At 48.1% G+C, this 24,572-nt stretch overlaps 1 protein-coding gene across 13 annotated transcripts in view; it reads left to right on the forward strand.

Moving 5' to 3' along the window:
* IP3K2 (Inositol 1,4,5-triphosphate kinase 2) overlaps positions 1 to 24,572 on the forward strand; it is a 29,177-nt gene that overhangs the window by 2,461 nt on the left and 2,144 nt on the right. Inside the window, exons 2-7 of one of the 13 annotated variants that reach the window (XR_012998398.1) lie at positions 354 to 1,414; positions 1,996 to 2,317; positions 2,397 to 2,634; positions 2,902 to 3,141; positions 3,235 to 3,454; positions 12,916 to 13,408. Coding sequence is in view for 11 of the 13 variants with exons in the window: in XM_076366748.1 (XP_076222863.1) it covers positions 354 to 1,414; positions 1,996 to 2,317; positions 2,397 to 2,634; positions 23,014 to 23,094; positions 23,733 to 24,095 (2,065 nt within the window). In the remaining 2 variants the exon portion in view is untranslated. The other 12 variants (XR_012998399.1, XM_076366748.1, XM_076366751.1 and 9 more) reach the window with 12 other exon arrangements.

Consider the following 24,572-nt stretch of genomic DNA (forward strand, 5'->3'; position numbering starts at 1 on the left):
ATTGTTTTGATTGTTTCTTATTCATCAGTCATTTTTGCGCCCGACAGCTAAATCGACACGCTCGAGGCAATGTACTTGCGGTACGAATTTCCCCCTGGAAACAGCTTGAACCGTCAAGTGATTAATTGAATTTCGAAGAAAAAACAAATGTATTTCAATGAATCCACTTCTATACCACTTAAAAATCCAAGTTTATATTCAGACAGCGGAACAACGGTCGCATTCAAGCGTTCCGTAAGGTCTACGGGTCTCTCTAAAGTGGGGCACGATAGTAAACACATAGGCATCATTATCATACATCAATCGAAATGTATTCGAATCGCGATTTCGAATCACATTTCGTCTCGTTCCAGCCGTGCGTCCCTGTCGAGCAACATTGTCATCGCGAATCAGGCGCGGGACGATCCCACCGGGAAGAAGGACCCGGTCGAAAAGAGGGTGAACTTCTCGAAGACCGTCAACGTAGCGGACGAGGACGAAAATTGCCCGACCGTGGCCAGATGCCTGTCAAACGAGAGGAAAGGCAAGAAAAGCGAAGATACCCCGGAGAATCGCGAGAAAAATCCTTCCAAGCCAGTTCGTAGCCGATCGTCGAAACCAGGTCAGATGATCGACGTACGTTTTCCGTCTAGCTCCCGCGTGGTTTACGGAATTCAATATGGCGACCCGTTTCACCAGCGTCGACGCCGCGGCCGTGATTGGTTCAGGCACAGTGCGCGATGCGTCTCCCGTATTTCAAATCGAACGTCTGGCGACCTAGTGCGGAGAGGACGATGGGAATCCTCACGGAAACGCGGCCGACGTGACGACGAGGGTTACACGGCGCTGAGACGGCGGCAACAGTCGAAACAGCTGTCACGGGAAGAGCACGGGCCCGAGCGGGAGCAGCCGATCGGCGCGGCGGAATCGTCGTGGAAACGGAACGACGTCTCGGCCGGTCAGATCTCCCGGAAACGGCGTGTCGGTATCGTGGAGAATCAGTACGTAGCCGGGAGCGAGGGTGGTTCGTCGGTATGCGAGCTGGTGCACAGCCTCGAACGGCTGTTCGGTGAGAGAGAAGCCGGCGACGAGGCCGGGCACGCGATGAGATCGAAGAAGCAACAGACCACTGCTGAAGAGACGACGGCGATCGACCCGATCGAGGCGAACGAAACATACGACGAGTTTGACACAGTCAGAATGCCGATAGTACGGTCCCTGAGCAAAAGCCCGCAGAGCGACGAGGGTATCGAGGCGGACCCTGAACGTAGGAGGGGCTCCGTCGCCCGCTGCTGGAGCCTCGACTCGGCGGCGGCCAGCGACGAGGACTTAGCCTCGCTAACTACCACGCACCAGCTGAAACGGCACAAATTGCAGGTCACTAGATGTTGTAGTTCCGACAGCGCGGTCTTGAGCGACGAGGATCAAATCAAAGGTAAGGGGGATGATATATATATATATATATATACATACACGTACATATCGTGACACCGGTTGCTTTTGTCCGCGACGCGAGTGGGGAGGGGGGAGGGAGGGAACGACCGTTCAAAACACGTTTCTTCTCTGACCCACGCGTGCTGTGTCGTGGACGTCATCGTTCCTCATGCTCCTACTTTTAATTCGTTTTTCATTTGCGTAGCGAGTTTTTGAAATTTTGTCTGAGGGTTTTTGCTTGGGTTACTGTAAGTGTAATATTTGAAATGTTTGATGATATACAGTTCAGATGACTGGTTTTTGGAAGAAAAAAATGAATTTATTGGTTAAAATTTCTATCATTTCTGTAATTATTTTTGGTATTTTTATGAAATTTATTTCTACAAATGATTTAAGATAGTATTGTCTGTAGCACGGTTTGAATTTTATTGAATTTAAACAATAATTTGATTAAAAACTTTAATGATTCTCTTGGTATGTTTGAAAGTTATAAATTTTGATTGATTTATTAGAGTCCTCAATGAAATCTATTCTTAAACATTTAATGTGTACCGTTAAGTATAAAAATAAAATCATTTCCAGGGTGGGATAGTACAAATGTGGTGGAAGGAAGCGAGACAGAGCACAATGAAGGAAGACCCAGATATTGGAGAACACCAAGCGTGGTTGTCAGTGACTACTCAGATTACTCTTATCTTGACGAAAGGCTCGAAAGAAATGACCTAGAGCTTGAGAAATATGAGGGAACCAGTGGAACACCGAGTCAAGCGAGCAGCTGCTCGTGTCTGGACTGTGATGAGATTCGAGAATCATTAGATAATCAGTTCTTAAGAGTTTGTCGCAGTAGAAGACATTCGGACTCATGTTGTCTGTGCCTTGATTCTATGAATGCTACCGCCACAAGGTATCTGTTTTCATATTATGCCAGCTAAACATCAGATTACTTCAGATTAGCTGTACCTAATATTAGAAAATTTATTTAGAAATTATAATGAAGCTGGGAACAGACGGAACTCCTGTCTGGATTCAACCACTTCCTATTACTCCAAGCTGGACTCTCAGTTGCTGCAATATACTCAAGAAAATTCTCAAGAGTTACAAGAAAAAGCGAAGATCGAATTTCTGAACATTCCGCCGTCACGAAAGATCTCTGACTGTTCAACCTCCAGCCTTAGCGGTGACGAGTCCGACGTGACTGATCAGCATCATCCGAAGCCTAGAGTAAGTGCATCATTGATATTATCGCTTTCTCGTTAGGTAAAACGCAAAAAAAGAAGGAAACGTCAATCACATCGAGTACGTCTTCGCATGAATCGCAGAAACTTAACTCATTGGCAATATTCAGTTATATCTTTCACCGCAGTAACGAGTCCGCAACTATTTCAAGGGGAAAGACTTCGTAAAAAGAGCGGCGAAGAAGATAAATAACATTTCCATAAATCCATTGAACGGTCCGGTGTCCGGCGTTCTGACGTATTCCTATTGCAGGTGTATAAATATTTCAATGTTACACCGAAGGAAAAAGCTATGTTTAGCGCGACACCACCAACACGTTCTCGTTAGCCGCGCGCTGAACACGCGGCTAATTTATCTTACGCAACGTCACGCTTGTGCTCCAGTTCGTGAACAAACGAACCGTTCATACGACGAATACGGAATTCGCGTTGGTATTTAGGGACGCTTAATGAAAATGGGAACGAGACTATACTCGGTTTAGCTTTATCCGCGGTGTGTTTATATCTCTTTTTCTCTCTCTCTCTCTCTTTCTCTTTCTCTTCGAAGTCTCTAATTTTACCTAAGAACTATTCTTAAACGTTTCAGTAAACAAAACAATTCGATATCGAGGGATCACTAAAAAGTTTCCTAAAAGAAGAGACATATATAATACGGGAAAGAAGCGGAGATACATTGTCGCTTTCGAAACGAGTCTCACGTGCAACAATGCGGCAAACGAAGGAATCTATTGTGCATGTCTTTCCTTTGTGCGTACTACATACACTAACGCCCATAAGCATCCGAGCATTTACGATTTTTCCAAAAGGTATTAACTGCACAGCTATCTTGATCAAACCTTTTAATTGTTATTCAACTTATACTTAACAGTTTTAAAAATATAATCATACGCGAGACCATTGAAAACAGTATCAGACGTCGTGTCGTGTGAAAACGAAACTTTCGTTGATTACAGTTAAATGAAAACAAATGATCAACGTCCTACGCATGACGAACATACGATCGTAACGTTAATTAAAGCGTAACCGTCGATTAGATTTCACCGTGCACGTAAATACTTATGATCGATAGTGTGCTTACGTACCCCGCCCTATCTGCATACTCATTTTCCATACGGATGGATGCAACGTGTTTACAAACCCGACGCGCACGTGCGCGTTCGCTTTGTGCATTCTTCGCGTGGGTTCGACTGACGTACGCGCTCGCGAAACGCACAGCGACCGCGCTCGGCTCGTTGTTTTTCTCCCGTCGCGGAAACCCGTCTCCCCTTTATTCTCCGCGGAAAATTTGTGTTGCGAAAAACGGCGGTACGAGTCGCTGAATAGAGGCGCGGAAGAAAAGGGTATTCACCGGTTTCCTTTATCTCCCAGACACAGGGGACGACGCGTTTCAATAGCCAGCGTCTCTGACGTAGCGCGGCTATCACCTGGCAAGAACCACAGCTCATAAACACCGTCGTAAATTCTACAATTGTTTGACGTCACCGGTTGCTCCTTTCCTCCCCGCGAGCATGGAATTGTCGAGCTTGCGAGCCGGATTTGCGCGTTGCATAGGCGCCGGTCTAGCGTGACCGACAGCGCGCGATTTCGGCTCGGATAATTGGAAAAAACGCGGCAGGAAGGATTAAGTAACCGGCGATCCCGCGGCGGACGTGAACGCGAAGGTCTCCGATTCCGTTACCGATGCACGAGGCTCTCGATTCTTCTCAGTTGATTACTAAGTTGAGTCATGATCGGTCGATCCATCATCCCGCTAAGCCGAGCGATTATTTTATTCAAATAGCGAGAATAGCTTCTCTGTTGCTTCCTTCATCGCAGTTGATCGCTCGCAAACATTTCAACACACCTGCATACTGGCTGATAAACTTATGACTCACGTTGCATTCACACTGTGCGTACTACGAATGAACCGAATTTTATTCTTAGGATAGACGACGCCTGACTTGTTCCTATCGAACCAGGGTTTCGCTGTAATCGATTCTTTTTCCATTTGTTACCCTTGCAAGGGATGTAACAGGCGGCGAAGGAATAATTCTACATCTAAAGAAAGCTAACTGGAGAACGTAGAACAATTTATCTTCGAGCCTTCATTCCCGAAATAATCGCCTTGGAAAATCTGTTGAACATCTGTTAATAGTCCGCTTATCGTTTACCTATTCCATTTGTGTATACCACACGCTCTGAACAAACTTTCCAAATCGGCTTCCTCGCGAACGAGGCGAAACAGATTTGTTCCTTTCTGTCAACTTATTTCTACCCGTAGAATCATCATCTACGCGACTCCATTCATTTCTCTGTACGCTTTTATCCTCGCAGAACATGAACCGTCGTCCAGCGAGTCCGCTCCGCGACTGACCGTTTCTAGAGCCGCGAATCGCGGGCTAGACACGGCGGAGAGACAGGCTTTTACTTTCAAATGCTCCATTATTCCGCTCCGTCGAAGGAGCCTGAAAGTTCAAGCTCGAGGCATCCTCCAGTCTAGCCGGAGTTCTCGATGTGGTAACAGCCCGGCAAGCGGAGGACCGGCGACAAACGGTGGTGTTAGTCTCTCGGCAGTGTCTCCGTTCGCGGCGCCGTTTTCTAGGGGATTCGGTCAGTCACTGTCAGCCAGGCTGCTCGCTCGTGCACGCGGGCCTCGTTATCATCGCCGGTCCGCGAACGCGGCGGTTCACGTCCGCGGGATTACCTAGCCGACCCGATTTTCCGTTCGGCGGTGTCGCTGGGAAAAATCGCGGAAAAGTTCGCGCGGTAGCTGGTGGCTCGGTAACGAACGGAACATGTTCCTAAGAGATCAAGGAGCTGATCGACGCTTTGCCTGCCGGTTGTTAATTGTCTTTTAAGAGCTTTGCCGCGTTTGATGATCTTTTAAGCGCCGAGGATTAACTCTGGAACGACTGGGGTTTCGTTTCTGCAGTTTTACCGAACCGAGGACGGTTCTTCAATGTCAGCCTTGAAGATTAGTATCTATCGATATCTTGCTTCGATTTGTTTGTGGCTCGTAATTAAGGATTTATCGATGAACTTCTCTATGGATCTTGTAATAACATAGTGTATAACAGACGAGGTAATTTGCTTAAAAGTTATTGCTTGAGGAGGATTGTTAATCTTCCAAATACAACACGAGCGTTTAGAGATCTATTAACAAATCTGTGGAAGGTAAAGCGTTAAGTTTCTTTAACCCAAGGGTACTTGAGATTCGAATGTACGTTTAACATACGTCCGACAAGTACTCGCAATTAACACTGTTACCGTGATCCATATACCAGGTATCCTGTGAACGAAGGTCCGTTTTACGCGAGAAAGCGCGTCGAGGAGATCGAGCAAAATTCCCTCGCGTTGAGGCTTGATACACATGCGTTCATATTTGCAGGAAGTAGAAACGGTAAATCACGGACAGACGCGTCAGCCGATTTCCGTTCAACGGCACGTGTGCTCGAGAAATTTGTTAATTCGATTGTATTGCGTACGAACCAACTTCCTTTCGCGTTTTCGATTCGTCTCTGCGCGTACAGTCACGTTTTCGCCGTGGGACACCCTGTGCAAGTTCAACGCGCGATTCCTGCCCCTTTCGATCCGCCGTGTCGCGTCGGGAAAAAATAGAATTCCAGCGAACTCGGGGGAGGAAGGAGAAGTTGTTTTATATAAAGACGGCCTATCGCCTTGTGTTTGTTATGTGTGGGTGAAGATGGCCAGGAAGAACGTATTTCGGTGACTCGGTGTATTTTCGTTCGCCGCTGGGAACGCTTCGGAATTGATTTTTGCGATGTTAATCCTTAACGGATCGGAAGTATTTCAAGTTGATAAACATAAATAACGAACGGAGACAAATTCACAGAAGTGGCCTGGCGCAATACTCAACGTGTTAGTTGTAAATATTACAACAATAACAGTGATAAAAATAATGATTCCAACAATCTTTCCATAGGAACTCTAACGGTGCAGGTATCGAGATTTCGATCGACTTATGATTCAGTTTGCATATTGCTAAATCGATTTCTTTCGCAGTTTCTCAGTCTTTAGTCAATTTGACCCGCTACCATCGTTTGCTTCCGTAAGAGGAGTCTTTTCGATTATGATGTTTCATCGAGCGCGACTCGCCAAGTCGATCTACACGAAACATCGAGAAAGAAAACACGACAATGGAGTGATTGATTCGCTGACCAACGCGGTGCGATTTCAATCTCTCGCCTCGCGATATCGAGTCAGACACGCGGTGAAGTATCTCAAACGAAATTCAGCGAACCTGAATGTACTTTGCATTTACTCTCTTTTTCTTATGAAATTATTAACTCTTCGCACTCGAGAGATTTTCATCGGAAACATTAAACTTTGTCCGATGAGATCTGGACGATATTATTTGACGTCAAGTTGAACAGAAATCACACATAAATTAAACAGTTAAGGAGCATAGATATTTTACTTGAATATTTTAATCATAGAATAATATTCAGTTTGGACTCTAAAGAATTGACATTCATATCTGCTAACATCAAACGTACCACGCCCGGTCAAACGATCTATTCTTATACCCAAAAACTTTATACATATATAAAAATATACAATATTCTTCTTATTATCCAAAAGTTAGTGCACAGTCTCTGTAAATCGACAATTACCTGTATTCCCTCCGCAAGAATATGATCGGTAGCTAAAGTGTCTGTTCACCGTTAAATTTCAATTCTTCGCCGCGAGTCTGACGCGTTATCGCAGGGCAGGAGATTAACAGGGGTGCGCAGGTGTTCGCAGTAGAATAGTCGGTTAGTTGTGAAGGCTCGTTCGAAATCGGCGATGCGCAGTTGCGGCTCGTCATCGAGCGGCTGCCATCAGATAAGAATCCCGCTGCGATTTCCGCGAAGGGATCTCGTCGCGTGCGCGCCGCGGATTCGCAGTATACGGTTGCCGGCCGAGCACTTATCAACAAACATTGCCCGCCGATAATACACGTTGTCTTCCTGGGTAACCGATGGCAATTCCGCGAGCCGATAGTTTAAACACCGATACGCTCCTGAGGACTGCGCCCCCAGCCCGGCCGAAAAAACGCCCGGGGAACGTTCGCCGGACGCGGAAGATGAAGCGCGGCAAGCAACGGCCCCTCGGCCTACTTAGAATCGACCATCTGGACGAGATTCTCGACGGAAATATCGGCCGCGACGCGTTCATCTACAAGGTATTTCGAGATATTTATTTTTTCGGGGGCAACATTAGGCGAGATCCTTGGATCCCCTAAGTCCTGGACGGCCGTATGCTTCGTTCCGTCGACGGTTTCGAGATTGTTTTCGAGTTTTTACGGTTTCTGTTATCGGATCGGGCGAATCTTGGGTTTTTCCAGTAATCGGACGCCACGTGGTTCTTCGTGGAAGGATTTTAGAGTTGCCGCGACGAAAATCCTTGGAACAAATCGGAGATTCTAGGATTTATCTTCTGGCAATCGTAGGTTCCACCGATGCAAATGTAGACCTTGGTTTCTTTCTTTAAACGATTGCTATCGTTTCGTGGGGGGTTTTGATATTTTGGAATGTTCGTTGTGGAGAAATCATTTCAGATTCTTCTAATGTTCAAGTTGAAACGATTATACGTTGATTCCTCGCGCGAGAATCCTGAAGTTCCCGCGATGAAACTTGTGAATCTGATTAATCTTCCGTTGCTTCCATTAATTATTCGAAGACTGAAGTTTCTGCAGATCGAAGGTCGTCCACTGTTTAGATTCTGTTCTTCCAGCATTTTCTAGAATAGCTTCACTATTATATACTGTTCAGGTTTTTAGGTAACTTTCTAATGGTCGTTGCGCTGCTGTTCATTTCGATTGTCAAACTCGACGGGCGTCGCTCGTTTGTCCCTCATAAAAAAGTCATTACGAGCGTTCAAAGGAATTCTTTCGCGGTTACGTTTTCTCCCGGTTGAAGCGTAAACTTCGAATGCCTGCCGATCGAAACGCGAACGCGAACGCGGACGCGCGCTGAAGATTTGCCAAGCGTATCCTCGTTGGCCGCCGATCGAGCTACGCAATTCGCGTTCTAGCTGCCCGTCATAGACGATTCGCGTCGCTCACGGGATGACACGCGCGTGTTATGAATAAAACATTCTGCGGCGTGACCGAAAATAATATAATAGACGTGGTTCGTGCGAAATCTCCGGCCTGCCGATTTGTTTTCCAATCGTCCGGCCGATTACCAGTTGCGAAGTCAACCTTCGCGCATCAATATTCAATGTACAATCGCTTTCGATTCGGAGCTATACCTGTTTTCTTATTCGTGGAATAAGAAGTGGAAGGTCACCGCGGAGAAATCGTATCGTGTTATTGTTGACAACAATAAATCAGTTGATAACGCGATAGTAACGATACCGATAAGCACTTGTTTTGAACCTTGCAGCCGATAAAAGAATACAAAAGATTCACTCGATTTGGGCGTTTATCATTGTCGCGAACGAAATATTCGTCCGTGTAATAGTCGCCGTTTCGATCTGTACGATCGCCACGCCCACCGTCGCGAAGCTAGCCGACGATAGGCGAAGGGACGCAAACCTCCGACCAATGAAACAACTCCAAATCATCTCCAGTATTTTCTACAGACGCGACCCCGCCCCCTTTACAATTTAAAAGAAAACATTCTACTTTATTCGACGTACAATTAAACTCTGTTAAGTATTACTTCCCAACGGTGGACTATTTTCATGGAAATTCAAACTTAAGTCGATCAAGCTAAACTTCGATAAAGCTGTCCTTCCTGTATTACGCGTTCGCGATTGCTGAAAAGCGTATAAAATCCGCGGTCTGACGATGGCTAGCAAAACTTTGCATCTTTTATTCATCGGCCCGAACTTTTTCTGCGACTTCCCCATTCGAATAACGCTTTGGCAATCTCGGAGCGAGCCGCTGCGCGCGCCTCTTCGCGGCATCGTTCAAAGGACGCAGCCTCAGAGACTGGTACGTTATCCGCTAAAAGGCAGCCGGCTTCCTTTCACGGCGAATCGCGTTTCCACCGCTTCTTATCCAGCTCGGCAGCGCCGTTTTCGCGACTTAAACGAACGACTCGTGACCGGGAATATTTATCGAGCCGATTCCTACCCGTTGCGTCGGGTCCGAAGATTACGGGCAGGCGCTATTGATCCTCCGAATCGCTGATAGCAATGATCCCAATCATGGGATTCGCCGATAACGCGTGCCGCGTATCGTTCTCTCCTCGTCGTTCGCGTTCAGATAGAAACCCGCGGGCCTTAGCCGCGTTATTCGTTCGATATTAATGGCCATTGTTCGACGGGTCACGGCAGAAACCATAAATCGCCGCGCGTAGATCGTCGACGAAGGTTTAGTGAAAGTCGCGGTGCTTCGTTTTGTTGTGACAGCCTGTTGAACGATCGCCAATTGTACCTTCGGCTCCGATTACTTTTCGGAACGGTGATCCCAGCGTGCTGATTTATGCGTAACGGTTTTTCTTTACGCTGGGTTTACGAAACGCGTCGATTTGACGGATGTCGAATACTGTAAACATTATTTGGTGAATATCTATGTCGATTTAGATATCTCGACGAGAGGTTTAAAAGTAAACAATTAGGATACTTATTCGTTTGATTGCGTCGAGCCTCTAATTTCCAAGATCTAAACGAACTTGAACCTTGTCTAGGAACAACAGAGTAAACTATAATAAATGTCCATGGACCTAGCGTTAAGAATCTTGGTGTATTGGTTTCCGAGATCGGTCGTTGAACGATTGCCAGTATGTATCTCCGAAACGTTAGCCTCTAATTCTCTGAACGTGTTTGTTTTCCAGTGAATATCGAATATGTTCGGAGGGTCTCTGTTGTGTAATGATTCAGATCGATCGTTGATGCTTCTCAAAATGATTACCAAGCGTTGTGTAAGGTGACGTTCGTCTTGCAGTTTCTTTGGGGAATGTTTCGAGCGTGAGGTATCATTGTTTCATGAAAAATCGGAGATCGGAAAACTTCCGCTCGGACAAAGGAGCTATTAGCCGTAGAATTATCGGCACGCCAGGTGAATAGATTACGTGGAGAGGATCAGATACTGGTTCATTATGCAAGCGGAGGATTCCGACGAGATATAATCGGACACCTTTTGTTCCTTGCGCCGCCAGACGGATTAGCGACGCGGATTTGTCTTCGGAAAATCATTTCGCTTCCTTCATTATGAAACGGATGCAAATGGTCTGGATGTCTATTATTAACGTTCAACACCTTCGTCGGTAATTTCTCCCTTTCCTTATCTTCGACGCTAGGCGGTCGTCCATTTGAATCTCAGAAATCAGGCCTTTAAAGGTAACCAATCATCCGCGTAATTGTATCGATCGAAATCGACGCGAACGATTACCAAATAACGCTTACAAAATTCAGTATGCATCAACTTAACACTTTCTAATCGACATGCTACATTCGTCTATGTCCAAATCTCCAATTTCCAAGATCTAAATCGGTTACCATAGGAGCAACAAAACAAACTGTAAATGCCTATAAATCTATTGTTGACCCCTTGCCTCGTAACAACGTGTCAGGCACGTGGTAAAGATTTTAAAGAGCACCCAACAAGATTAAACATCACTCCATCCTTTTGAACTCAAAGAAAACGATATTCATATCTTATCAATAATTACACTTCAGAGCAAGCAGGCATGTACCTAAAATATTCCTCCGCTTTCGATAAACCATCACACTAGATTTACGGAACTCGTCGATCTAACGGACAAATTTGTTAAACATTCAGTAAATATTTAAGTCGACTCTGATTCGTGCAATCATGCGAATTCGCATTGTAATACCGTAGCTTTGCAGCTACAATTTTCGCGATAAATAAACACGCGGTTTTCTAGAAGCAATCGAATGAAATAGAAACGTCCGTAAATCTACTGTTAATGGCAAGGTAGTCGTGTCGATCACAATTGGCAAATAAATCGTAGAACAAGAGGTTAACACTAGAACTACGTACCAGTCAAAATGACTGGTTTTGATCTGTTTGTTTCGCAATTATTAATATCTTAAAAGCATTCAGTAATTGAAATGATCTTGAACAGTTTCATTTCAATACTATAATGAATATCTAAAACAACCGACAATAATCTATTGTCACAATTTTTATACGGATTACATATTAATCGTATTAAATGCTCGGTAGTTCTAGTGTCAACGACACCCGGTAAAGCCGATAAAGGAGCAGGGGTTGTCGGCTAGGCGTCGGATGCCAGGTGGCAGTGTCTAGGATGATCGCAGCCAGGATTAGCCGCGCGGACACGTCGATTCTCACACCGATTCACGGTGCACGTGTTGCGCGGCGCAGATAGGTGACACACGCGATAGATGATCGAGTAATACGCGGCCGACTGGTTAACAGGAAGCGGTCAATTCGGGTCAGTAGAGGAAAAGTGTGCGGCCGGGCCCGGCTCGACGACCGGCGATCCCGGCTGATCCATGTCCTCGCGGATCTCTCCTTCCTCCCAAGGACGCCGGACTTCGCACATCGGCGACCGCGCGAATTGGGCCTGTCCACACGCCACCGGCGGCGCGACGCGCAGTTTTCGCGCGCGAGGGACTACTATTCGTGAACCCGAGCGTCCTCGACCAGCCTCGGACAATCGAATCACGATCGCTACGTACGCGCTCCGTGTAATTCATGCGAAATGCACCACGCTGAAAATATGTCAAGCGTGGCAACGAAACGGTCCGCTTTTACGCAATGGCGCGGCAAAAAGGCTTGCACTGTTTTTACGAAGCATGCATAACTTCAGTTCACCGTGTTTTTAAGATCCACCTGTTCCAATGAATCACGTCTTGGCGTCAGTCTCGTTCTCTCTGCTAGGGAGTTAGCTATCTCTCCGATGTGCTCGAATCTTGGATTTCTCATTTTTGGTGCAGTTTCGTAATGGAAATGATGGTAACGCCTCGCTTCGTTCGTCTCTCGAACGTCGAAGATAGTCTGTCGTCGAGTTGAATGGGAGGAAGTCTTTCATTCGAATTTCTAGGTAGGCTAGATCTCTTCGAGAGCTCGAAGTAGACTCCTAAGAGCTGTGGAAATACGAAAGGAAAAGGAATCTCGTAACTGGACCTATTAGATCAACCCGAAGGCCGCGATTTTTGCTGTTTCCTCGAGCGCTCAATTGAACGCCGCGTAAATTAGCAAGTACTCAGAAATTGATCCCGCCGCGAAGTGTCACGGTCGCTGTTTTTGCTATGGCACTCGGCAATGGGTTCGATGCGGGTGTTAGTGTTCCGAGGAACGTTGCTGGAAGACCAGAGGCACGAGTGAACGTTTGAAATGTCGCAGTTCGCCGCCAGGATCGTTCAGAGGAACGCTGATCGAACCGAGTTGCCCCGTGAACCATCAGCCAGGTGACTTAGAGCCTCCGGTCTGCTTCGTTGAGTACTGACTCCGAGGAGTGTCACCTATTCCGTTATTCAGTTCACCGTGGTCATCTTATCGTCTTCTAGACGTTATAAACTTAATGATCGAACCGAATGCTTTTCGAACGTCAATGGAGACTTTGAAGATCTAGAACATCAGAGGAAGACTCAAAGTTCGAGGATACCTAGAAGAAAAGGAAGCTAGAGTCCTCCAGGATTTTTCGATGAATTTATCGATTGCCAAGAGACGGTTCAAAGTTGAAGATCTAAACGAGTTCAGAGAAATCGGGAAGAATCTGACTTAGGCGTCAATCGAATGGTCTTGGAAAAAGGACGCTTGAAACCAGAGGAACCTGGGAGATTTAATTGTCCCCGAAGAATCCTTTAAGTTGGGCTCGCCAGAGGTCTAGAAATGGAGCAGGAGAAGAGGATGGCCAACTCCAGCCCAGCGTCGCCGACGCTCTCGACGCCGCCGACGCTGAACCTGATGGAGCAGATCCTGCTGGCGAAGATCGAGAAGCAGAGTCTACGCGAGGACGAGAACGAGGCTGACAGGCGGGGAGCGGCCGCGAGGAAGAACCATCTTCTGCGGAGGGCGGACTCGATGGACAGTCAAACGAGCGCGAGCACTTACAATTCATTCCTCTCGAGCGACTCCGCGTCCAGCAGCAATCTCTACTGCAAGTGCGACGATTGCCTGCTGGGAATCGTCGACCAGTACCAGCGGTGCCCGCCTCCGGTCGGCCAGAAAAAGGTAAACCCCAGCACTCTGCTTTTCCGCCTCGCGATAACGTTGCCTCGGTGATAGTCCCCGGCGGGGGCCGGACGCGAGCGATTGTCGAGGCACACGGAGATCTCGGAATCCTTTTATCCCGAGCTACTCTCGCGTTCGATTGTTCCAAACAGCCAGAGATCCGAGGTTTCACGATCCTCTTGAGTCACTTTAATTACTGTACGAATGCAACGGAATAAAAACTGTGACGATCATCCACGGAGCTATTATTGTCTCCTCCAATTGAACCGCGGACCTTTTTAATCAATCGGAAAGTTTCGTTTTCGCGAAGGACTCGATCCGAAAGAAACGGATGTTTGAAAATGCGATTCAACCGAGGAATTAAGTGAGCTTCAACGAAGATTGAACCGTCAAGGTGCATTCTATTCTGTTCGCGGTTTCCGACGAGGGGGACGACGGGAACCTTCAGCCTCGTGGTTGCGCGATGTCTCAATAAAATCAATCAGCCCGTCGTCCGCCGACGTCTTTAGTCAGCCACCTGACAGGAACATTGTTTCCTCTCGACGGGTGGACGGCCGGAGGGAGGAGGGAGGAGGGGGGCTTTCGAAACGGCCGGGCCGAGCCATCGATACGTTTCACTTTCATTCCGTATGCCGCGTGACGGCCGGTGTAACGAATGCACGGACGTCGACAGCCCGATGATTGATTAGAAACTTATTAACGGCGGGTTGCGCAAACGGGTTCGGAGGCCTAAATTCTTCGGGAGTTTCCCCGCGGCCGCTCGTGCGCCGGTCACCGCTTGCGCTTTTTTTTTTTCTGTCGCTCCCGGCCGACGCCGATTTATGCAACCGTTGTCGTTCGTCCGCGAGAAAAGCGGCACGGTCAATTAGCGGTCGTGTTCTCCCTTCTCGTTTCAATCCCACCGGCTAATCAGCCGGGCTCGGTCCAATTAACTCGCGCCGTTCTAGTTTTCTTTAGACGCGGAATGCCGATCCGCGACCGGGAATCCCCGGTCTCTCTGCAGAACTGGAAAATGGCGCGCGCGGCGCAGCCTTAACGAAGGACCGTTTTATCCTCGGACACGCCCAGACCAAGTACACTTGTCGCGCCGCTTTCGAGGATTTGTCTTTTTATAGTCCTGCGCAGTTTCGGCTGGTCGGCTGACGTGTTTCCAACTCGTTTAGATGATGATTTTCGTGTTTTGGTATTCATTGGAATTGTTTGTTCCCTATGCGTCTATGAACCTCGGAAATGAACGGAATACGAACGGAGGTTTCAATTGAGAACGTGAAATGGCGCTCCAGGTTGGAATTTGAAATTTAGAATTCGAAATTTGACACTCAAATTTCCAGTGGAAGTTTATCATTTGAAATTCGAATTTTAAACATTGGACATTGAACGTTCGACATGTTCGTTTCGCAATTAAATTTCTCAAAAACCGAGAGTGATAGTTTTTCCTCCAGGTTCCTATTACAGACTGGAAACTCTACCAAAACCGAATATTCGCAGCTCGAGCTTTTCGTCGTAGTGTTATCATTCAGGACACTCGCGCGGATCAACACGTTCGAGGCGTTCGGTTGTGTTCCGATCGGCTCGAGCCACGAGTTTCCGCGACGCCGGAGCCTTGGCGCATATTTATCGAATATTTTGTTTGTCGGATGGCATCTGGGTCAAGGGTTCTCGTCTCGATCGAGCCTGCCCTCTTCCCCTCCGTGCCTCGTCGTCCTTTTCCAGCGATCCGCCACGCGAACTTCTCACGGATTCCCTCGACAATTCGAAAAAAACCGATCGCTTGCACGCTACTTCCCAACGGAATTACCAAATACCACGGTCGCTTCGCGTAAATTCGTATAAAGCAACTGAACGGATCAATCCTCTATAACTCCTTCACCGATCACGCTCGCGAAACCTACTTTGTCGCTATCGATTCTCCAAAAAACCAGAAATTCTACGTTCGTTATAAACCGACGTGCGGCACGCGAGCCGAATACCGAGAATAAACGGTAACAAGAAAAGCGTACCCGACTTCAACTGGAAAAGAAGCGTTCCCATTGCACCCGATTCATTTCGAAATCTCGAACGAGGACTCTGACTCGACGCGACAAGGCGAAGGGGTAATTCGCGAGCATCGACAGAGAAAGCCGAGGGAACACTTAACCCCGATAACGCGTTACAAATTTACGAGGCGCCATTAAATTTCCATAAACATCGTTCGGCGAGGCGCGGCCGATCTACCGGCTGTTCCGCGCGATAAGCCGCGCGCCGCCTGACGCGCTATCCGCGGTATCGCACGCGATTATCGTCGCGCGCGTGAAATTGAACGATTAAACGGCCGGCTTAAAGCCATTCGCGCTCGTTTTCGTTTTTAATCGCCGCGTAAAAGGCCGCGCGTGTGGGAGATCCGCTCGAAACGGCGAAACGACCGTGAATCCGCGCGCGTGTGCGGCTTTTACGAGCTGCCGGACGGTTGAATGAGGATTGACGATCAGGGACGGATCGACTGTCGGCTGGCCGACGCGTGCTACACCGGATGCCTGGGATGTCTGCACGATTTTCACAGCGTCGAGGAATCTCGCGGAAGATCTATCGACGATGTCCGGTAAACTCGAATCGAACGTTGCGAACGAAATCGATGATCTCTTGGACTTTCTCCGTTTCCCCCGGCGAATTCGTTCGATGCTGATGAAGACGCGTGTCAACCTTCAATGCGAGAATTCGGTGATGTAGTTGTAAAGGCATTCGAGAGGAAGTACGTGTAATGTTTACAGATGTTAGTGTTTACGTATCTTTTTGTACCAGGCGTTACTCACTTCGGCCGTTTGATCTTCGGGTGATTACTTTTCCAATGTAAAATGAGTTCGGTGTAAAATTCTCTTTTTTCCAATGTTGAACGTAGTAGTTGGGCCAAGAAGAATTTCGAAGGGTTCCTTCAATCCCGATGGTACCCGAACTGCCACTTCACGTGCTCGTAGTTTTATCCGATGCGAGGCAAAGCTAAAAGACGACAAGAAGATAAGTGGTATCAGGTGAATACAGAATAAATGAAAGACGAGCGAATGTACTACTAACTCACGCGCCGTTCACGATAAAATCATCATCCCGCAATGCCAAGCAGCTGTTTTCCCAGCAGGAATCGAGACAATCCGCGCCAATTACGCCATCGACTCGCGAATGCCCCGCGCACCTGCGAAATTGTTCTCCGTGTTAGTCGACGTAATAATTGAATCGCCTTTTCGGGTCGTTGATTGCTCTCCCGGGGGGCTCGGCTGGCTCGCTCACCTGACGTTACAATCTTCGGCTGACCTTTTACTTACAGCTCGGATATTCTAGAATCCGAGCGGGGGAACGCGTCGAAAGGTTCGAGTCATCGGTAACCGAGATCTAATCTAACAGCTCGCAGTCGCGCGAAGAGGACTGTTTACGAAGACATTCGCGCGACCAAATACGGCGAATGTTCCGCTCGAACGGGGACTTCTGATGCTCGAGCGGGAAACCCCGAAGGAATTCCGCGGGACGAGGCTACGTACATAGCTGCCTATTTTTTCCTAACAGCTCTCCAGATGTACGAGTCAACTTCGATTCATAAGCTCCTATAGTATTCGAAGCGAAGAGTAAACCTCGGTGTTTCGCAAGATGCCCACATTTTTAGTGCAAGATGTTTACCAGCGAGAATAAAGCGACACGCGTCTATCGTCGAGCGGTTCGATAAAGCCGCGAATTTACGCAAAGATCCGCAGTCTAATCGCTACGCGTGATGCAACCGTTCGCAATGCCACCAGGGAACTTCGTCACGCATCTCTAGCCTTTCTTTCTCCATTCAATCCTTCCCTCCTCGTCGCCATTCAGCGTACAATTCTTCCCCTTTCCGCGATTTCAGCCTGCGCGCACATTATTCTCGGCCCGGTATCTTCGGGCCGCGATAAAGACGCGGCGGCAATATGCGCGGCGAACGATAAATAACAATTTCCGCGCGTCGGTGACGTTCGCCCCGGCCCGTTTCGTCCACTCCCGATAATTCCGCTAATGACGGCCGCGGACGCTGGTTAATTAGCCGATGACGCATTTCGATCACCGCGCCGCGTCGGCCGGCTCTGCACGGCTCGGCTCAGGCTGCGGATCGAGACAGTCTCTCTCGTCGGCCGACGAAATTCGCTGGATCTCGCCGCTGCGGTTTTTCACCGTGGACCGCCGCGCGTGCGGCCGAACGGCCGTTTTCTGGACGAAACGCGATAAACTTGAGAATTATGAGCGATAGAAACGAATGATGACGAAAGTTGTAGAGTATAGTAAACATTCGGTGGTTATGTTTTTTTGCTACCTTACAGGGATATTATGAAGTTTTCTTAACGCTAGATTTACGGAACTCTAGAATTCGACGGATATTGAATGTTTTAACCCTTCGCGGGCGAAGATTCTCTGAAATATACAAAACTTCAACAGATGAAGCTAAATTATATAATTACTTGCGCAATAGAAATGTGCTGATCTTTTTCTATTCGAGTAATTAAATCATTTATCAACGACTTAGTCTTCCGAATATGAAAACTTCATCTCATCGAAATGTCGACATTCGTCCGCAAAGGATTAAACATTATTTAGTGTTTTAACCCTTTGCGGACGAAGATTCTCTGAAATGTACAAAACTTCAACAGATGAAGCTAAATTATATAATTACTTGCGCAATAGAAATGTGCTGATCTCTTTCTATTCGAGTAATTAAATCATTTATCAACGACTTAGTCTTCCAAATATGAAAACTTCATCTCGTCGAAGTGTCGACATTCGCAAAGGGTTAAACATTATTTAGTGTCGGTTTAAGTCGATTTCGATCGGTGCAATTATGCAACACATTATAATTCTCTATTGTTGAAACTCGAATTTCCGCGAACTATAGGAACAACCGTGTAGTTTTCTAGGTACGATAGAATAAAGTGTAGATTATTATCCGTAAATCTAGTGTTAACGACAATGGATGTTCTGCGTTTCGATTCAAACGTTCTATGAACAGACGGGATTTCTTTGCACGAAATGGCTGTTTGTGACGTGAAAGTCACTTCGTCCAGCAGGACATCGGTGACCTTGAGTTTTCGTTATGTGAGTAGTTTTTCGGAGTTTTGTCCACAGGCGGCCGCACTGTGCGTCGCCTCGACCACTAAATTTCCAACCGTTCGCTGAACGAGATCGCGTGTTCTGTCTGCGCAAACGGAACTGCCGTTGTTATTGAAGCGAACAATAGCTACCAGGAGTCCACGTTCGTCGAGGCTCGCTAGATCAGCTCCTCTTTCGTTCGGTGAACTTGCTCGGTACATATCCGATGAAATCTGACGGTTTTCGGGCTGCCTTTCGTTGTCGCCTGAAAGGGTGATACATGGATTAGGAGATGCCTCATGGTTTTCGGTGTTCTCAACTAGCTACATCTTCGATCGCGGTGTATCTTAGGGTTGCAATCTGTTGCGAGACGATTAGAACCACCGAGTAATTGAATGATCTAATTTTACAACGAGCCTTGCTGCATTTCTGTGTTCATCTCGAGGTTCATCGGTTGGTGTCGCAAATGATGCATCGGATACTTCGACTAATTACGCCGATGACTCGGCGGACAGCGTATTAACCTTCACCTTGCCGGACACGTGTCCGAGTTCTCGAATCGAATTTTCCCAGTGAATTTCAATAAATTTGAATATTCCGCAATTGTTCGTATCGGTTGAAAGTCAATGCGTTCGCGTGCAATGGCTTCGCCGCCGGCGAGCTACTAAGAATAATGCAAATTCGTCAATTCGGAAGCGAGATAATTCGCGAAACAATCGGTTACACGTGGACACATCACGCGAGGTAAATATCGAAAGCATTTTCAACGATAATCCGTATAAAATCAACTCGACACAATAGCCGGAATGGCATGCTAATAAAAGCATGCGACGAAAACGAATTCCTGCGAGTTCGGAAATAAAACTGCTTCATAATACACGGAACTGGCGAGAACCGTACCGATCGGATTCACGAACAGTGTCCCGCGCGAGGTGATACAAAAGCCTCGGCGACCGGTTATTCGGCCAAGTTCTCGTTCCGCTGTTCGCCCGGCGGAACACGTTTCGAATACGCGGGATCAGCCTCGAATTGGAGGGTTCCCCGACGGACAGCGACAGGATCAACAAAAAAATCAGAAGTGCCGAGAAATCACTGATAAACCTACCACGACCGGAAGTCCTCGCCGGAGTCAGATAAACGGTCGGCGGAGAGATAGCGACGGTCGCGAATATTCCGTCGAAAAGGGATTCCTCTCAGTGACATTCCGTCGAAGCGGAATTCTACGCCGCGACATTCGAACCGGTAGCGTTCGGTGCGAGGGTTATACATTCCGGGGACCGATCGTCGCGGCCGACCGAGCCCGAACTACCGGCGGACCTCGCCGCCGCGTGGCATGCGGGATCCGTTCCGCGGAGTTCGCGGCTCGATCGGCGCCGATTGACGTAAACCATTTAAATGTAAATAGATGCGTGCCGCGAAAGCGTCACAAATTATGTAACCCGCGTCCGGGAGGACAAAGCGCCAGTTATTCGAAATGTCCGCCGATAAACAAGCGAGTCAGTCCGGTCGCTGGCGTTGATACCGCGGCGGTTTCGAAGAGAGAGAGAGAGAGTATCGCAAGGATCGCGATCTTCTCGGACAAGGAGAGTTCTTTCCTGGAAAACCGACGGCGGAGTCCGATCCTCTGCCGACGAGAGTCACGTGGAACGCGACTAATTGCGGATGAGCTTCTGCGTACGCTCCCGGATGTACAAGCTGCGCACGGAGGAAGGCGACGAGGCGTCGATAATTCCGATCGCCCTGTGATTTCTGGGGTTATTAATCTCTGGCCTCCGCTTTCGTCCAGTTCCGACGACTGGCAGGCTCTTCCGCTGCGATCTGAAAAGTGTTCCGCACGATCGAGAGACCGGTCGGAGTATCTCGGAATTACCATTGAAGATTCATCGCGAAGACGCTGGACCGAGTCGCCGGCGCGACTCTTGCGTCACGAGGCTATTGGAGCGGTGCTCACCTTCGCGCAACCGTTTCGCTGTGCAATAAAAACGGAAAAAACTGCGAGTGTCGAGGTATAAGAGACACAACGCGTGTTTACCTCGCGCGGGCTGGGCTGGCGCCAGTTGATCACCCGGTAGATCGATCGACGGGTTTCGGAGCGCGGTCGTGCCGGATCGTGAGGATCGAACGCGACGCGCGACGACTGCTGAGGAACCGTCCGCCGCGAACGGGCGAACGGAGAAGTAGGGTAAAGTTGCAAGGGGAAAAAACCGAGGCTGCTCGGAAGCGGAAGCGTCGAAGACGAAGAGGATCGCGGTGATATCGAGCGAGGCACGCTAGAATTCGAATCCGGAGGAAGCCGCGGGGACTGCAGAGCCGACAGAATTTCGCGTAACGCGAGTCCGCTCGAGTGTCGCGGTCCCGAGAGGCGGAGGAGCGCGGCCGGCCGAATAAAAAGTGGCACACGGCGGCTCGCTTTCCACGGTCGCGTGGGGCCCGAGGAAGAGGCCGGGGCGTGGGTGGACGTGTCCAGTCGATTCAGGTGTCCCGATTCGCGCGCACCTCGCGATCCGAGTAATTACGAGGCTCGACGCCCGGTCGAGCCGATCTCGTCGGATTCCGAGCGCGAAGTCGGGGGGAGGATCGGAGAAAATGAATGCGCCAGCCGCGAGGCCGAGGATCGAGGCTGGTTGACGAAGAAAGTGATCGCCGCCGCCGCTGTCGCCGATAACGAGTGACCCGTCGCGCGATCCCCGCGTTACGTCCAGATTATCTCCGTCGATCGAGACGTCGCGCGGCTCGCGGACCGAGCAACGCCAGAATTAGACGCGAATCAGACGGATGACCGCGAGCGTGGCTCGAACGGGAAACGACGGAGGAGCGTGAAAGTCGACGCACTTCGACAATTTCCATTGACGTCCGCCGACATCCGGTCCAGGACGCACACCAGCAAAAGTGGGACGCGGCCGACACCTGTTCGCTCGGACTCGGGTCGCTTAGGAAGAGCGGACAGCAATCGTCAGCGGTCTCTCGGCGATGCGCGGGCTGAAACTGTAAGGGGAGCTGCTGGTGATCTTAGGAAGTGTTACCGGAGGATTCGAGTAATCAGTTCAGTTAATGGTAGACGTTGAAAGTACGCGGAGTTCACCGTTCGTACGTTTAGAGGCGCTAAGTCTGAGGATAGGCGATGAAGAATGATACGAAGGATCGTCGCAGTGAATAGACGTTTCGACGGGTCGCGACGATCGGAGTTCACCGTTGGCTGATTCTCGTTGGATCCTTCTCGCGAACCGAGGGAAACAGGATTCCTCGTTGGATCGTCGCGGCTGAAGATGCAGAAGTCTTACGATAGGATCGAGGTGCCGAAGATAGTGGTGTGCTCTAAATCAGTGTTGGACGATTGCGTGGACGCGGAGGAGTGCGACAAGAGGTCGTTGTTGAATCAGAGGAAGATGATCAGGTCACGGAGCAGGAGGCTCTCCAGGCGGTTCTCGACGTCGATCATCGACCGCCGCTCGTCGTCCTCCTCCAGGAGTCCGTCGCCGTCTTTTCGGCGGACACAGGCGCAGGGTCAGGACGAGGAGTCGCGGGAGAAGATTAACGACAACGGCGGCAACGGTAAGCCCGACCTCGGGCCGGGTCAAGGGAGTCACCTGGTGGAATCGAACGTTGAGATCGAAGGTCAGGAATCCACGTTGGACAGGTTGCAAAATGGCTTCTCGGCCGGCGAGGATCGGGAGGGAGGCAAACCGTGCCCGAAAGTGATCGTGGAGAACGTCAAGTCCTCGGAGAGCGAGACCGAGCCCTGCAAGAGTAGGCATAGATGCGAGAAATGCGTCAGGGGGCGGAACAACAAAGACGAGGCATGCCTGATCAAGTGTTCCGGGTATCAGCAGTACCTTCGGCTACTGGTGGTACCGCAAACGAACTTGGAATGGGGAGAGGGTAGCGGTGACGATTTGAGCTCGGAGTGGGACTCCGATCACACCGAACGGTCCAATGAACGAACGATCGCCAAGGTAACGGGGACGTGTCTCGTAACGAATTGTTAGACAATAATAAACGACTGTTTAATACCTTCGATCCTTTCAGCAATCACGGAGAAAATTCGATCTCCGCTCGAATGATTCTTGTCTCGCGTAAGTGATCCCCTTACGGTTTCAACGGCAAGGATCGTTCGAGTATCGGGTTCCCGGTTGGTCAAGAGAACTTGATAGACGAAGGCGGGTTATCCTCTAATAATATTGGCTCTCTGTTTGATTTCAGTCGTCCGGGTGGAGGAAGCTTAGGAATATCGTGCACTGGACACCGTTCTTTCAAACGTACAAAAAACAGAGGTATCCGTGGGTGAGCATGATTATTTTCTTATTCCAATGTCCCCTCTTTCTAGAGACAAATATCTTATTAGGTAGAATCGGTTATCGTAGTTGTTCCATTTTAGAAAAGAACAGAAGTCATTTACTGGTTTAATTAACAATTTAACCCTTTGAACTCTGTAGGCTCCAATATTGCACCAGTTGTAATGTTAAATATTTTAATGAATCTTAAAGAAACTACCCTAAAACTATTAGACTTTCCATACATCTAAATTTTGTACTAAGAAAATAAATGATCGAAGGAATGTTATAGCATTATTTTCGCTAGGAATACTATAAAAATTAGTTGCAGTCGCTGATAGATTACAAAACAGCCTAGATACTAAGGGTTAACACTAGAACTACCGTACCAGTCAAAATGAGTTTTCAGTTTTTCCGTTTCGCAATTATTGATATCTTCAAAGCATTGAATATTCGAAACGATTTTGAAAATAGTTTCACTTGAATACTACAACGAATGTCTGAGGAAACCGAAAGTAATCTATTACTACAACATTCGTAGCGATTACATTACGTATCAAATGCTCGATAGTTCTAGTGTTAATGTAACAAGGTTACCTAGTTGATTCTCGAAGACATTTAATTGAACTGTTTCTTTGCGTTGTTCAGGTTCAGTTAACAGGACACCAGGGGAACTTCCGAGCGGGGCCCACGCCTGGGACGATTTTGAAGAAACTCTGTCCCCAGGAGGAGGCCTGTTTCCGGTTGTTGATGAACGACGTGTTAAGGCCGTACGTGCCGGAGTTCAAGGGTGTTCTGGACTTGAAGGAGACGGAGGAAGGAAACACCGATGAGACTGAAACAGGGGAGACTGTTCAGAAAGACGGCGTCAATAAGAGGACAGTGATGTCCGCGTATTTGCAACTTCAAGATCTTCTCGGTGACTTTGAACATCCCTGCGTGATGGACTGCAAGGTCGGTGTTAGGACGTATCTGGAATCTGAGCTTGCGAAAGCAAAGGAGAGGCCTAAGGTACAGGCATCACAGCCGAATGGGACGAAATAGTTTAAGAATTAACGCAATGATCGCTAACCCAGCACCCATACAAATTTAGTTAACATTTTTCTTTATATATATTTTTAAGTCGCATCAACATCTTCGTTGTTAGCGACTGTATGTACTATTATACTGTTTTTCTAGTAGTTTATCCTTCAAGAACTTGTCAAAATTTTCTATTAACCCTTTGCAGACGAATGTCGGCATTTCGGTGAGATGAAATGTTCAGATTTGGAAGCCTAAGTCGTGGAAAAATGATCTAATTAGTCGAACAGTAAGAGATCAGCACGTAGTTTTTTTCTTTTTATTAATTAAGCAATTGATATATAATTTGGCTTCATATGTTGAAGGTTTTGCATGTTTCGAAAAATCTTCGTCCGCAAAGGGTTAAGTCTTTTACGCTCATCGAAACTCCTACGCAATCGAAGCAATTCTTAATAAAGCTGAAACTAA

Source organism: Nomia melanderi, chromosome 4, assembly GCF_051020985.1.
Source record: "Nomia melanderi isolate GNS246 chromosome 4, iyNomMela1, whole genome shotgun sequence".
NCBI classification, from domain to species: domain Eukaryota; kingdom Metazoa; phylum Arthropoda; class Insecta; order Hymenoptera; family Halictidae; genus Nomia; species Nomia melanderi.